Source organism: Alosa pseudoharengus, unplaced genomic scaffold (assembly GCF_046254945.1).
Source record: "Alosa pseudoharengus isolate Yale_2024_CS ecotype anadromous, Long Island Sound unplaced genomic scaffold, YU_APseudo_1.1 YU_APseudo_1.1_scf_3, whole genome shotgun sequence".
Classification (NCBI taxonomy): Eukaryota; Metazoa; Chordata; class Actinopteri; order Clupeiformes; family Clupeidae; genus Alosa; species Alosa pseudoharengus.
Window position 1 is genome coordinate 4,714,022 of NW_027468718.1, and position 17,500 is coordinate 4,731,521.

Consider the following 17,500-nt stretch of genomic DNA (forward strand, 5'->3'; position numbering starts at 1 on the left):
CTTATTTAACACACTGATACAGTGCTGTATGGTGCTGTGCTTATTTAACACACTGATACAGTGCTGTATGGTGCTGTGTTTATTTAACACACTGATACAGTGTTGTATGGTGCTGTGCTAATTTAACACCACACACTGATACAGTGCTGTTACTGTGCTTATTTAATATTTAACACACTGATACTGTGCTGTATTTAACACCACACAGTGATACAGTGCTGTATTTAACACCACACACTGATACAGTGCTGTATTCAACACCACACACTGATACCGTTCTGTATTCAACACCACACACTGATACAGTGCTGTATGGTACTGTGCTAATTTAACACTGAAACAGTGCTGTATGGTACTGTGCTTATTTAACACACTGAAACAGTGCTGTATGGTGCTGTGCTTATTTAACACAATGATACAGTGCTGAATGGTGCTGTGCTTATTTAACACACTATGGTACTGTGCTTATTTCCTACAACTATGTCCTCTCTGCCTGCTACAACAACAACCTGTGAGATGTTTCTCAATTTCTGTATTGACAAAATTGACAACATAAAGTCTCATATCTCACCCTTAATTTCTGATCCTGCTTTGTAGCAGTCTGTAATTTGCCGCCTCCAATTCCAACCAATCTCTTCCTCACAGCTGTCAGACGTGGTCTCTCATATGAAGCCCTCTTCTTGCCACTCTGATATTCTTCCATCTCACCTTTTCAAAGAAGTTTTTGCGGCTATTTGCCCTTTTATCTTGAGCACCATTAATAGCTCCCTGGCTAATGGAGTAGTACCCTCTGGCTTTAAACACGCTATTGTGCAACCTCTCATGAAAAAACCTTCCCTTGATCCCATTGATTTGAAAAATTATAGGCCCATTTCTAAACTGCCCTTTCTCTCTAAGATCTTAGAAAAAGTTGTTCTGTCACAGGTCTCTTCCTATTTAAACACCTCTAATATCCTTGACAAGTTTCAATCTGGTTTTAGACCACTTCATAGTACAGAGTCTGCCTTACTTAAGGTCCATAATGATCTACTGCTCTCTGTTGACTCTGGCTCTTGTGCCCTATTGGTCCTGTTAGATCTTAGTGCTGCTTTTGACACCATTGACCACAAGATCCTTTTAAAACGCCTGGATGTTGAAGTTGGTCTGCAAGACACTGTATTAAATTGGTTCAGACTTAACTGATAGATCTTTTTCAGTGCATTTAGGCAATGCTTCATCATCATCTACTCACATTAAGTGTGGTGTCCCCCAGGGTTCTATTTTAGGGCCTCTATTATTTTCTTTATACATGCTTCCCCTGGGCTCCATTCTCAATCAATACAATATTCGTTACCACTGCTATGCAGATGATACTCAATTTTATATACCGGTGGCCCCTGAAAATTCCTGCTCATTGACCAACCTTTTCCTTTGTCTTAATGACATTAAGAATTGGATGGCTAACAACTTTTTACAGCTAAATGACAGCAAAACAACAACTTTTTACAGCTAAATGACAGTAAAACAGAAGTAATCATTTTTGGACCACCTAATTCTGTCAACAATTTAAGCAAGGCTCTTGGCCCTCTGTCTGTTAACCATCACAGTGTGGTCAAGAACCTAGGTGTTTTCCTAGACTCTTCTCTGACTTTTAATAAGCAAGTCAACAGCGTTGTCAAGGGAAGTTTTTTCCAACTTAGAACAATAGCAAAGCTCAAGTCTTCTCTCTCCTACAGTGATTTAGAAATCCTTATGCTTTATTTCCTCTAGGCTTGATTATTGCAACTCACTATATGTAGGTGTAACTAAATCTACTTTAAACAGACTCCAGCTGGTCCAAAATGCTGCAGCCACATTACTGACTGGATCTAAGAAATGTGACCACATTTCACCTGTGCTGGCTAAACTGCACTGCACTGGCTTCCTGTGGAACACAGAATTAATTTTAAAATTCTTCTGTTTGTTTTCAAAGCTTTACATGGTTTAGCACCTCAGTATTTATGTGATCTTTTAATTCCTTACTGTCCTCCTAGACCTCTTCGATCATCTTCCCAGTGTGTTCTTTGTGTTCCTTCTGCCTCTCTTAAATCCAAAGGTGACAGAGCTTTCTCTGTCTATGCTCCCCAGCTTTAGCCTTCCTGATGTTGTGAAATCCTGCCCCACTATTAGTAGTTTTAACTGCCCCACTATTAGTAGTTTATCCAACCTAAAGACCTACCTCTTCTTCCTAGCTTTTAACACTCCCTAACTTCCTCACCTCTCCCTTATTTTATATGTTTATATTAGGGGTGTAAAGATTAACCAACACGTATCGGTATCCGTTTTTAACGTGTAAGATACGGCTACATCGATACGTGAAGCCCGTATCAGAAAAAAACTGAAATGAACCGGTCGTTATATCGATTTACTTGTTATGAATCGGTGCACAACCTTTTCTGCTCGCTCAGATTCATGTACGTTCCAAGCAGCGCGTTCATCCCACTTCCGGTTTTGAAACTATACGTGGCACGGAATTGTGGGTAATGCAGTTCGTTTTTGGTTACATTCATTGCCCAAAGTTGTCAAATGACCTCATTACCCATACATCTATTGCAACTTAACCATGTGACAACCATGTGTATTTCGGTGTTGTCTTACCTCAACAAGGCTACAGCTCCATGAAAACAATCAGATAACTCTGTAAAGTCTATAAAAATGTATTTTTATGTATTATTTGGCTGCTGTGCTTGACTGAAATGTAGACTATTCTTTTTTCATTTCAATACAGTATATGAAACAAACCTCAGTTTAGATAATCATATTCACACATTTTGTTGCCTAATTGACAACCATGACCATGAAAATTGATAATATAAAATGAATGTGCACCTTGAGCAAATTATAAAAAATCTTTCAGAATGCTTTCCATTCTTGAACTGCATCGAATTGCATCGAATCGCATCGCATCGAATCGTACTGAATCATTTTTTATAAACATGTATCTTTTCTTGTATTGAATCGTGCCCATGTATCTAGATGCGAATCGTATCGTCTTTTACATGAGAGATTCACACCCCTAGTTTATATGTATGTACAGTGGGCAGTGCTTCGACTTGGCCAGCTTCACTTGCGGTCCGCGCGTGGGATCACACGGTATCACGCGACTTTAATTTGCATTTTCCCCGTGAGATGCTGCAACAACCCAAACAACCGGTAGATGGCTCAAGTGAGCAGGGTGTCTCGTAAAAAGAAATGGAGCCCTGAAAACCCTACACAGACTTCACTACAGACTTTAGCAGACTGGTTTAGAAATAATTTAATAGCCAGAAATATGCCTGCCCTGCCCTAATAAAGAAATATTTGGTTAACTGCGAGTGAATCCCGTTTGCAGCCGTAGAAGAAACGCAGGACAAATAAAACATTCTGGATTTCTCCGAGTGCAACGATGATAGGCAGACATCTGGACAAAATATAGAGCATATTAACCTCCGTTGCTCAGCCAAATGCCTTCCTGTTACGTCCTGTTATCACCACCTGTTATTTGATTATTAAAGAGTGTTTTTCATTTAAAGGTTTGACTTCGTGCTTATTCAGTAGAGCATTTAGTGTTCTTCCCAATCTCAGACGTTCACATTGCATGTTTGTTTGTAATGGATGCAACCGCGAGATAGGCTACGCGTTTGACCAGTTGTTAACAGACATGAACCAAGACATATAGCCCAGCAGCAATCTAGGGACTGTTCGTTATTTATTGAAGGGGCCACCGGAGGAATTTTGAGTGCTTCAATCAAAAGTTGCATGACCCTCCCTTGCCTGCTAGAAATTGTTCAATGACCCTCCGACAGAATTGTTAAAAAAGACATGACCCTCCCCTGCCAATTGTCGCTGTCTTCCGCCCGCGCTGCTTTGCGCCACAGCCACATACTGTGATAACGTTCTTAAATCAATCTTTCCCGTGAGCTTGCATGCTACCAGTAACCTGACAATAGCCAGATGAATTTTGTTCTGCTTAGCTCCGCCTAGCTTCACTCACATCCATCTGGGACCTCTTCCATTGAGAGTGATTTCTGCAACCGACTTTATGGTTCAGCCAATCAGCCGCAGGGCGGGAGTTTCATAGATGTGACATAGCGTAGAAGCAACTGTGAGACTGTTATCAGCGTCACGGATTGGCTTCGATGTGAGTGGTTGAAGTAGCACGTCAATAGATGACGGACAAGTGGCTTATTCAATCATATGCAAGCATTTTTTGATTAGGCCCAGCCTTCTGAAGCAACACTTGAATGGATCGGTTTCAGATGGATGAGTGGAGCTAGGCGGAGCGAAATTCATCTGGCTATTGTCAGGTTATGCTACCAGTCCTTCCTTTTCAAATGTGTTGCGCCTGTTTGCACAATTTCACAAATAATCATATGTGATTAATAATATGACAAATAATCCCTGTGCACGGGGACCGAAACAATGCATGCCAACTTTTTCCGTGTTTATCACGTATTTTAACTTTCCCCCGCTGTCTTGCCGTTTTAATGTTTTCCCGTAGAATATCCCATATTTTAATACTCTCTTAACAGCCCTGCCATCGGGCCTGTCTCTGTGTTGCCCTGTTGCTACCCCTTGCCCTTCCAACGAAACAAATGTCTTTAAATCATCGTTTTCCTTGCTTGAAGGCGAACTTAGTGTGATGTTAACCTATTTAAGTTTAACGGCGTGATTGACGTGAGAGCATGATTCATTGGCGATTGCATGTTCGGCCTTATGTCTACGTGCGCACCTGAGGCTACTCAGCTACTAGAGAAAGAATTTCCCCTGTTTGTATGTTCACTCCAAGTTGGCCTACCATAATTTACCAACTCTACACTGTAGACCCTAACTGGCTATTTATATTTTTCTGTGAAATAAGCAAATGTATTTGTTCAACTTTATGAAGCAGAATTACGCACTATAGGCTACTTGGAACATTCATTTGACAAAGGACAGATGTATGTTATAGTGACAAAATATTAACTTTCAGTGTTTTACGATGTCTTTGTCATGGGGAAGTTTTTTTCCCCATGCATTTATTCTAGGCTACTGTCAGTGACTGCCGTGAGAGAAGCGGGTTCTGTGTTTCGTTCATGTCAGTGACTGACGCGAGAGAAGCGGGGTCTGTGTTGCGTTGCGTTAATTTATTTTCAATTGGGCATGCCGTGCCGTGTCGTCCACAGCTCAGTTCTGACATAGGCGAATTTACTCCTTTTGAAACAATGAGTGCGCGCGTTTGTATGGTTATATTGCTTGACAGGGGGGGATCCCAAGCAGCTTTTCAGCCCAACACTAATATTCAAAATGTTGAAAACTATTTCGGCATAGCCTATTAAAGGCACACTATGCAGGATTTTTAGCTTAAAGGAGAAGTTCGGTGTGAAATTGACCTTAGCTGTACTGAAAGATGTTGCCGAGTACTCACATGTGTCCAATAGGCACCTTCGCTCACCCCCTAGCATTCCAAATTACGCCGTTTTTAGCCGAGTAGCTGTGGGGGCATAGCGTAGCCTATGCAACTAAATCGCTATTTTTACACCATTAAAAAGGTTCCAAGTAACTCCACACTGCATTGGTAGACTTCTGAGGGTCTTGGAACCTTTTTAATTGTGTAAAAATAGTGATTTAGCTGCATAGGCTACGCTATGCCCCCCACAGCTACTTGGCTAAAAACGGCGTAATTCGGAATGCTAGGGGGTGAGCGAAGGTGCCTATTGGACACATGTAAGTACTCGGCAACATCTTTCAGTACAGCTAAGGTCAATTTCACACCGAACTTCTCCTTTAATGTGCACATGTTTTAGCTTAATTTACCTTCATTTAACAGCTTCAGAGTCATTGGAATGGTTATATGACTTTTTTCGGGTTGAATGGTGGCTGTCTCGCTTCCACCTAGCGCCTGTGAGCGGAAAAAACACCCTTGCAACTGTGGGCCGGCGGGCCGACGGCCTCAGTGTCAGGAAGTATAACGAGTGTAACGAATTGCTTTACTGAATTCAAATACACATACACGCCAGGCACCGGCTAGAAAAAGGTAGCAATGGAGTTTCTCAGACATTCGTCATGACAGAGCCAGCGAAAAAGAAGCAAAAACTGAGAAAACAGTAAGGAAATTGCCAATACTGCATAGTTTACCTTTAACTGACCACCCGATTCACGTTGACTGGGGGGCAGGGGGGCCCATCAGACATTTGTGCCCAGTTAATACGGCACTGCCCCCAACAAATCACACCTTCCCACCAGCTGTGACATCTTAAAACAAGTCAAGAGGACTCCTAACTCACAGACCTATTCACAAACCGGTTTTTGTGGCATTTCGCCTGTTTTTAAATCCTATGCGGCTAGGAGCTTCCAATCGTGAGGAAGCAATTTTGCATTGTAGGCATAACTAACATGCAATAACGCCACCAACAACAACCAAAACTAGGCTACTCATTGTCAACATGTAAATAAAATGTAACATTATTGTGAATCAAATTAAAATGTTCTCTTTTGCAAACGTAGGCACAGGCATAGTAACAGATTAATTTAATAATGTTACAAAGATACTACATCGATCCAGTAGGCTATGTTTCATTAGGCTACTAGGCTATATAGGGACTATGTGTACTTGTTTATTTTTTAGCCTACAATGGCCTGTTCAGACAAAGCCGAAATTACTCATTTTGAAACATTTGTATGGTTATATTGCTTGACTTAAATCCCAGAGAGTAGGCTAGGCTACCGCACCCCACAGTGATGGGTCTAGCGGTCTTACGCGTTCAGTATGGGGTATAAACAAGCTGAGAATTTAGCGGTCACATCTGCCTGTCACAGACGTGGGGAGCTGAAGCTTGGGATACAGTTACTACAGTAACAGTATTTTATTTGACTTCTTATGGAATATATATTTTTTTCACTTTTATAAAGGCTTTGTTTGAATGCTGTTGGAACAAATAGTAGTTGATTATAAAGGCAACTTTCTGTTGCAATATTCTGTGTGTTCTGGACTGCAGGTAACTTGTTAAGCCAGTGGTTCTCAAACTTTTTCTTTCATTCACCACTTTGATCAAGGAGGCATTGACTGATGATAGTGGAGATAACGTGTTATCCCGAGGCCTTTGCAAGTCAGCATCTCCGACGGTAGTCTATTAAAAATATAAGTTTTCGATGTCCCAAACGGAGAGCCATACTTTATTGTTTTAACGATCTCTATGCTACTCACCAAAATGTAGGCATGGGAACATGATGAAGTATCCAACTGTCGTGTGTTAAATTATTGTGATTACGAGCCAGTGGTTTTCAAACATTATGCGTGACTCGGACATCTATGCAACAGACTCATATCGCCCTCGCATTGCAAAATGAGGACATACAGACTGCTCAGATAACAGGTGTACCTCCAGTTATGCACGGTTTTAGTCAAGTCATTTAAATGTGCTGGTGAAACAGTTGTGTACTCTGGGCACAGTTCTGGGCACAGTTATTCCAGAGCTTCGTGCCAAGTAATAAGCGTTGAGTCGAGATGTTTGTGTGAATGAAACGAAGCGTATAGCCATAGTGTGACATGCGTAAACCAATGGTATAGAGATGACGCCAAAGGGTTTAAGGCCTTTTCACACAGAGATCCCGCTAAATTTGCGGGAAGAGGAGACGTCTTTTTGCCGTCTTTTTGTGTCTGAAAGTGAGATGAAAATTTGCCGGCCTGCTGATCTGTTCACATGATGCGGCATTTTAGGGAGCCAGGAGGCAGGATCAGCTATAGTAAATAAAATTGTGACGTGCAACAGGGGGCGTGTAGAGTGATAGTCGTAGGCCTTATTATGCGTTCGTGGGGCTTCAGATACAGCAGGTGTGTGATTTCAAAAAACATGGCGGGAGAACCGACTGCACTTTAGTTAGCTTGCATTTGCTTTGCTGTTGCTGTTAGAATGTTAGATTCTTGCGATAGATGTCTTCAGAGATAAAAAGTAATTTGGAAGGGAAATTGAAGAGAAGAGTTCCCCCTTGCGTTCGCCGTGATACCCCTTTGAAAATCAGAGGTTCACAGGCTACTGTGGCCTTGGTCAGAGGCGCCGCCAGCAGTAATCCTGTACGCACTGTGCGTACAATTTATTCATGAAATCATTCAATATTACAACAATAAAAAATAGCTTGTGTATTGTCTTAATTGAAACATGCTTCGCGCACAAATTATAGCCTAGGGCAAAGAGAATGGACATATCAACATAAGGATACATTAGAAGATGACGATTGGTGTAAACTTTGTCACACGACGTGATAAGCAGTTCTGGCGCTTAAAAACGCAACGTTCCATTCAGTCATATATCATTTAAAGGAGAATTCCGGTGTGATATTGACCTAAAGTGTGTTGAAACATGATACCGAGTGTGAACGTATGTCTCATAGCCCATCTCGGCTTGTCCCCTGCACTCCAAAATCTGGCGCTAGTTAGCCGATGCTACCAACAGCTTTTTCAATTGTGGTGCTTAGGCATCGGGCTAGCTATGCAAATAAATCACTGTTTTACACCATTTACGAGGCTCAAAGTATCTCCACACTTCATTGGTAGACTACCGAAGGCCCTGACATTTAAAACGAGACATTGAGAACTTTTAAAAAGCACTGGTAGTTTACTTACAAGACGATTTATACAGACAGTATCTTCACGAAGTTTAGCGTTTGCAGCCATCTTGAATTTAGTCATGATAAGTCGAGCGACGAGTAAGAATGAACAGGTATGATAAGGGATCAGATTCCAAAAATAATTCAGTGGAAATGCATGGATTCCAGTTGCTGCCACTGGAAGAAACTGGAATCCATGCATTTCCACTGAATTATTTTTGGAATACGTTCACACTCGGTATCATGTTTCAACACACTTTAGGTCAATATCACACCGGAATTCTCCTTTAAGCGTAGGCCTAGTGCTTGTCATGAAAAGAAAACAGCAGCTTAATTTTTTTCAGGTGTTTAACAGTAGGCCTAGGCGCACTGTAGCAGTTATGCCGAAGGCAGTGAGATTATTAGGCATTGCATCCTGTCACTCTGTTTGGAACATCGCAGTTCGGGTTGATAAGATTCAGTTAATGCGAGTATGGATCGTCTCAAAGTTTGGGACAACCAAACAGCAGTGTAGGCAAAGCAAATCCTAATTGTTACTGTAGGTTACCATAGCTGTCTTTTCTCTAGGCCTGGGCCTATCGGAAATCGCGACATAAGCACATTGGTTTCTTTTTTTTTCTGTCTTGTTCGCGTGTTGGGTAGTGAAGCGATAATGCATTTAAAGCAGTAGCTACATCATGTGAGCCAGAGCCGATATGGCCAGAGCTGCTGCTCTGTAAAGGTATTTCTGTCCCACCCAAATTTGCTGAACTACTTGCGAAGTAGCCTATTCATCACAGACATCACATGTATCACACGAAAGAGCTTTTTTCTCAGCTTTTAAACGATGTTAGTGGTTAGTTGTTGTGGTAAACGGTTCGCGAGAAAAGTAACTTTAATCTAATCATATTTTTTGCGCCCGTCTCCCTACCCATTCATCTTGGTGGAATACTTTGCGAACTTTACCTCAACACATGACAACCCATATATCAGAATAAACAGCAGACCTTACCGAACACAAAGGTGTAAAGCATGCCCCTGTACAGTTAGCCATTCCAGAGTAATAGTAGAGTAGTTTTAAATTTGCAGCAATGTCTTTATGCATGTCTCCAACTTTGCGGTTCTTAATGTGTTTAAATTGTTCAATAGGTCTACATGATTTTATAACAGGCCAAATACAACACAAATGTTACAAATAGCGCCTAGATATCTGTAAGCATTACAATCAGAGGATATACATACAGGGCAGACAGATGCTCATGAGGTCATGCTTTGTTTTTTCACTGGATTTTATGATAGCCTATTATGGCAACTGATTGCATTCCAAGCTACAGTCAACTCTAGCAGGCATTGAATGACTGGAGACTTTGTGAATTTATAGATTGACATAATGTAGTGTCTCTGCTATTGCTGCTTTTGATCAGATTGATTTGCAATCTCCTGTGGTGGGCTGGACATAGCATCGAAATGCCCGCCCAGATTCCCCTTTCCGCTTGACCCATTCACACTGGTGCCGGAACGAAAAAACTCGGCAAAATGTCTAGGGGGCTTGGTAGTAAATTTGGCGAGACACTTTGTCCCGCCGTTCCGCCTCGGTCTATAATAGAGCCTACGTTTGTATGTAGGCAATTTATATTCACAATACTTAGACCTACTAAAATAAATAGTATTTTATTTGTATTGGTTGTTTAGAGTAAAAAAAAATCGGTCGGTCTTAACGCAAGTTTACAACCGGCAAGTCGGTCGGACAATAAAATATGCCTAGCAGATGTATTTGTTTATTGTACAGAAAAATAAAAATGACATGTCAAGCAGTCAATTGACTACATTGCAGTCAAGAAGTAGGGCAAATTAATTTACGAAACCAAAATGTGGGTCATTAGTTGTCTAAGCCTCTATTGCGTAGCCTGTTAAAAACGTCGCCAGATAGTATTAAATCGGCAACAACATTGTTTTCTGCAGAAGCCTACCCAAGGCTACAGATTAATTCTGAACAGTTATTTCTCTACTGGCTCAATTATCACACCACTGTTTGATTTGCGTAGCTGCGTTACCCCCAACACTGACAATAATGTAGACACCAAATTTCGATTTCGATTTTCGTTACCACCGTGTAGTCAAGCCTGAAGACATACCCAAGTAGCCTAAATCGAGGTAATGTTTAAATATGCATGATTTATTTTGTTATTGAATTCGTAGGCTGGGATTACTCTCGGCAAGTCTCCTGCTTTATCAGTAGGGGCGGCAGGCAGAGCGATGTACAGTGGCAGAGCGACGCACAGTGGCTGAAAGTGGTACTAAAGCTTCACACAGCTTCACGCCTCGTAATGCGCGAATGAAGTGGTCATTTGAAAGCGATGCCCACTGTATGTATGTATGTATTATTACTATTTTTTTATTTTTTTATTTTAAGCACTTTTGTGCAATCCTATTGTTTTGAAATGTGCTATATAAATAAATTTGACTTGACTTGACTTATTTAACACACTGATACAGTGCTGTATGTTACTGTGCTTATTTAACACACTGATACAGTGCTGTATGTTGCTGTGCTTATTTAACACACTGATACAGTGCTGTATGGTACTGTGCTTATTTAACACACTGATACAGTGCTGTATGTTGCTGTGCTTATTTACCACACTGATACAGTGCTGTATGGTGCTGTGCTTATTTAACACACTGATACAGTGCTGTATGTTACTGTGCTTATTTAACACACTGATACAGTGCTGTATGTTACTGTGCTTATTTAACACACTGATACAGTGCTGTATGGTGCTGTGCTTATTTAACACACTGATACAGTGCTCTATGTTACTGTGCTTATTTAACACACTGATACAGTGCTGTATGTTACTGTGCTTATTTAACACACTGATACAGTGCTGTATGTTACTGTGCTTATTTAACACACTGATACAGTGCTGTATGTTACTGTGCTTATTTAACACACTGATACAGTGCTGTATGTTGCTGTGCTTATTTAACACACTGATACAGTGCTGTATGGTGCTGTGCTTATTTAACACACTGATACAGTGCTGTATGTTACTGTGCTTATTTAACACACTGGTACAGTGCTGTATGTTACTGTGCTTATTTAACACACTGATACAGTGCTGTATGTTACTGTGCTTATTTAACACACTGATACAGTGCTGTATGGTGCTGTGCTTATTTAACACACTGTTTGGAGCGCTTTGGATTGCACTATGTGCATGTTAAATGCGCTTTATAAATAAATCTGACTTGATAAAACTAAGCAAGCAAGAAACTGTTGTGCTGCATACAGAGATTATCTGTCCAAGAACATGATTATCTGGGCAGTGGGCCCGGTCATCTTCTCTCATGATTATCTGAGCAGTGGGCCCGGTCATCTTCTCTCATGATTATCTGAGCAGTGGGCCCGGTCATCTTCTCTCATGATTATCTGAGCAGTGGGCCTGGTCATTTTCTCTCATGATTATCTGAGCAGTGGGCCTAGTCGTCTTCTCTGTCCTGTCGTCATCCTTGTCCTCATTTCACCACGTGTAGAGAAACTGCTGGAATAATGGCACTTAGATTTGATTTGTATTTATTTCAGGTGCTAGTGAGATTATCCTTCAACGTATCATTAATAAATAAATAAACAAACATGCCCCCTCGCAGTAAATGCAGCATGCAGTCTCTTATCATGGAGGAGCTTAGACCATCATGCTGGGGTGACCTCCCATAGCCTTCTCTTAGAGTTCAGCAGTTTTCCCATGGCATGCCTCAGTGTTTCCCACAGAGTTGAATTCTATTTGTGGTGATAAGCTTGCAGAATTAACTTGAATGCAACAGTTTTTAACAAATTAGCGCAGCGTGGTTATGATGCTAACCAGACCGCCACAAATACAGTAAGTCAATGTATGGGAAACACTGCACCTACTGATGAATGATCAGCCCAAAGACAAACATTATGAATAGTCACCTTTCGTCTTGGTAACGAAAGACAAACATTATGAATAGTCACCTCGGTAATAGTCGTCTTGGTAATGTGGCCAAAAGTCTGCTGCTTCCAGTGCAGTATGCTGAGAGGGGTGGGGGGGGTCCTTTATTTCATAATTATGATAACAGTTCTTCACTCGGCTACAGAACACTCCAAAGGATTTAATAGCCGATGTTTGTGATATGTTTTGAGAATAACCAATGAAAATGAATAAGGACTTTGAAATGGATTTGATGTGTCTGATTCACATCATACTGTTCCACAGGTTGTTTGATCACATATCACAAGTTCATTGGAATTTGTAGTCAGCAGGCAGCATATATCTCAAACAATTAATTTTTTATCGTACCATTTGCATTTCCATTTCTCAGTGTAACTTGGCCATGAAACGGCAATAAAATCATTAAAAATGAATGTCTCGTTAAATGTCTTTTATGGTCAGGCAACTAAGCATGCACTGAGCGGGATAATGTACAGTATAGCACTGCGGCCATTTGTTGGATAATGTAGTATAGCACTGCGGCCATTTGTTGGATAATGTAGTATAGCACTGCGGCCATTTTGTGGACAATAAATTACATCTACTGTGCATCGCGTTCTGTTCACTGGGTCAGGAATTATTTTTGAAGAATGACCGGTGGTAGACTGTACAACACTACCCTTTATTATCCTTATTTGGAATAACCAGTTCCTCTCTTCCTCTCTCTCTCTCCCTCACTCTCTCTCTCTCTCTCTCTCTCCCCTCCCCTCCTCTCTCGGTAGTTTCCCCATCTTTGAGAACCCCTACCCCATGGACATCCACGAGTCCCCGGTCACCTGCACGGCCTACTTCTCCGACTGCCCGCCGGATGTCATCCCAGTACTCTACTCCATAGGGGCCAAACACAAGAAGACCGGCTACAGCCACAAGGTAACACACACACACACACACACACGCACACATGCACAAACGCACACACACACACATGCACAAACGCACACACGCACACACACACATGCACAAACGCGCACACACACACACACGCACACATGCACAAACGCACACACACACACACACACACGCACACACACACACACACACACACACACACATGCACAAACGCACACACGCACACACACTCACACACTCACACACACACGCACACATGCTTGCTCGCACGCACGCAGACACTCTCACACACACACACACGCACACACACACACACTCTCACACACACACACACACGCACACACACACACACACACACACACACACACACACACACACACACACTCACACACACATACTGACTGAAATTGATCACTGGCTTGAAGGATAATTAATTAAGAACTGATGAGTTTCCAGTAATGACTCCAGGTTTAGTATTGATCTCCATGTCGTAACAAGTTAACCCTACACTCCAGCACACCCATCTAACACTTTGTTTGTGTGTGTGTGTGTGTGTGTGTGTGTGTGTTGACAGGAGTGGCCTTTGAGTGGGGGTACTTGGACTGTTGGATCCCAGTCCTACCCTGAAATCATCATCACAGGGTAAGGCACAACTACACACACACACACACACACACACACACACACACACACGCACACATGCACGCGCACACACACGCACGCACACACGCACACACACAAACACACACACACACACACACAAACATGCACACACACACACACACACAAAATGTCGACTTTACTTTATGTACAGTAAAACTGATCTTTTTTACTCTATTTTTGTCTTCCCAAGTTACCATTAGCTCAATACATTTTTCTATAGACCTATGAATACATACACAACCCCCCCCCCCCCACCACACACACACACAGACACACACACACACACACACACACACACACACACACACATAAACACACACACACACACACACACACACACACACACCTTTCTTTGGAAAAAGCAAAGTAATTTGATAGTAGTCAGTCATTTCCATAGGCAAAATCAGCTTTTTCAGAACTCCATGTACATCTGGTGGTCATTGTACAGTATTTTGCTTTGCTTTGTTCTTGTTGGCTGTAAAATACTGTATTCGCAACAGCAAATTATTTGGGAAAAATCACTATTTTTTGCTTTCAATATTTCTTGAATTTTTACTGTGTATTTCAACTTCTCTCTGTAGATACCGTAACTTTCACTCTTGTATGGAAATACATAAAGCTGAGCAACAGTGTACATGATGTATCCAAAATGTCATATTATGACAAAAGTGTTTGTAATGTGCGGCGAATGTTTGATTTAAAGATGTGTTTATGACATTTTGAATGCTGTGTGTCATTTTGCTGAGATTTGAGGCATTTTGCATTTTGTGTGAGCAATTGTTGGTTTTGTGTGTGGAGTTTTGAAAAATAGACACAGAGTTTTGAAAACGTGTGTAAACAGTGGTAAAAAACTGTAAAATTAAACACATGACTAAATGGCAGTGACACTAAAGGCTATACTGTATAATGTTGTTGTCATGTTTGTTGTTGTAATTACAGTCATGTGAAAACGTTTGGACACCCATGTTAAAGTTGACTAAAAGGAGGAATAAAAACCATGATCTTGATAAAGCTCCCTTGGCCTTTGGAGTTAAAATATCCCCACATCACTATACCTACAGTAGAGATTGTTGTGCCATTGAGCAAGGCACAAACCCCAAATTGCAAAAAACATTTTGACGGCATGCAGTTTCCCTCTTACACTCCTAACCTGTAGAAAGTGCCATACAGACTTGTTGAAGTCCACCTTGTGTGCTAGTGTTTATACATATGCCTCTACTTGTTGCATCTAGAAGTTTCTGTTTGTAGGGAATATTCCAAATAGGTTACTTTTAACCAAATAATTTTTTGTTGTCTGCTTGATTGTCTTTGCAGGCATGCTGATGGAACTATCAAGTTCTGGGACGCCACAGCCAGTAAGTGTGTCTATCTGCAGCCTATATTTATATATAAGCATAGTGTTATATAAGCAGTGTTGAGTCTACCTGCAGCCTATATTTATATATAAGCATAGTGTTATATAAGCAGTGTTGAGTCTACCTGCAGCCTATATATATATAAGCATAGTGTTATATAAGCAGTGTTGTGTCTATCTTCAGCCTATATTTATATATAAGCATAGTGTTATATAAGCAGTGGTGAGTCTATCTTCAGCCTATATTTATAAGCATAGTGTTATATAAGCAGTGGTGTGTCTATCTGCAGCCTATATTTATATATAAGCATAGTGTTATATAAGCAGTGTTGAGTCTACCTGCAGCCTATATTTATATATAAGCATAGTGTTATATAAGCAGTGTTGAGTCTACCTGCAGCCTATATATATAAGCATAGTGTTATATAAGCAGTGTTGAGTCTACCTGCAGCCTATATTTATATATAAGCATAGTGTTATATAAGCAGTGTTGAGTCTACCTGCAGCCTATATAAGCAGTGTTGAGTCTATCTGCAGCCTATATATATAAGCATAGTGTTATATAAGCAGTGTTGAGTCTACCTGCAGCCTATATTTATATATAAGCATAGTGTTATATAAGCAGTGTTGAGTCTACCTGCAGCCTATATAAGCAGTGTTGAGTCTATCTGCAGCCTATATATATAAGCATAGTGTTATATAAGCAGTGTTGAGTCTACCTGCAGCCTATATTTATATATAAGCATAGTGTTATATAAGCAGTGTTGAGTCTATCTGCAGCCTATATATATATAAGCATAGTGTTATATAAGCAGTGTTGAGTCTATCTGCAGCCTATATTTATATATAAGCATAGTGTTATATAAGCAGTGTTGAGTCTACCTGCAGCCTATATTTATATATAAGCATAGTGTTATATAAGCAGTGTTGAGTCTACCTGCAGCCTATATAAGCAGTGTTGAGTCTATCTGCAGCCTATATATATAAGCATAGTGTTATATAAGCAGTGTTGAGTCTACCTGCAGCCTATATTTATATATAAGCATAGTGTTATATAAGCAGTGTTGAGTCTATCTGCAGCCTATATATATATAAGCATAGTGTTATATAAGCAGTGTTGAGTCTATCTGCAGCCTATATTTATATATAAGCATAGTGTTATATAAGCAGTGTTGAGTCTACCTGCAGCCTATATTTATATATAAGCATAGTGTTATATAAGCAGTGTTGAGTCTACCTGCAGCCTATATAAGCAGTGTTGAGTCTATCTGCAGCCTATATATATAAGCATAGTGTTATATAAGCAGTGTTGAGTCTACCTGCAGCCTATATTTATATATAAGCATAGTGTTATATAAGCAGTGTTGAGTCTATCTGCAGCCTATATATATATAAGCATAGTGTTATATAAGCAGTGTTGAGTCTATCTGCAGCCAATATATATAAGCATAGTGTTATATAAGCAGTGTTGAGTCTACCTGCAGCCTATATAAGCAGTGTTGTGTCTATCTGCAGCCTATATTTATATATAAGCATAGTGTTATATAAGCAGTGTTGTGTCTATCTGCAGCCTATATTTATATATAAGCATAGTGTTATATAAGCAGTGTTGAGTCTATCTTCAGCCTATATATATATAAGCATAGTGTTATATAAGCAGTGTTGAGTCTACCTGCAGCCTATATATATATAAGCATAGTGTTATATAAGCAGTGTTGAGTCTACCTGCAGCCTATATAAGCAGTGTTGTGTCTATCTTCAGCCTATATTTATATATAAGCATAGTGTTATATAAGCAGTGTTGAGTCTACCTGCAGCCTATATAAGCAGTGTTGTGTCTATCTTCAGCCTATATTTATATATAAGCATAGTGTTATATAAGCAGTGTTGAGTCTACCTGCAGCCTATATAAGCAGTGTTGTGTCTATCTGCAGCCTATATTTATATATAAGCATAGTGTTATATAAGCAGTGTTGAGTCTACCTGCAGCCTATATAAGCAGTGCTGTGTCTATCTGCAGCCTATATTTATATATAAGCATAGTGTTATATAAGCAGTG

General features: G+C 40.5%; 1 protein-coding gene across 1 annotated transcript in view; it reads left to right on the forward strand.

Annotated features, from left to right (window-relative positions):
- The window catches only part of stxbp5l (syntaxin binding protein 5L), a 220,233-nt gene that overhangs the window by 124,874 nt on the left and 77,859 nt on the right, over positions 1 to 17,500 (forward strand). Inside the window, exons 12-14 of the mRNA XM_076262457.1 lie at positions 13,298 to 13,445; positions 13,999 to 14,066; positions 15,402 to 15,442. Of these exons, the coding sequence (XP_076118572.1) occupies positions 13,298 to 13,445; positions 13,999 to 14,066; positions 15,402 to 15,442 (257 nt within the window). The remainder of the gene's footprint in view (positions 1 to 13,297; positions 13,446 to 13,998; positions 14,067 to 15,401; positions 15,443 to 17,500) is intronic.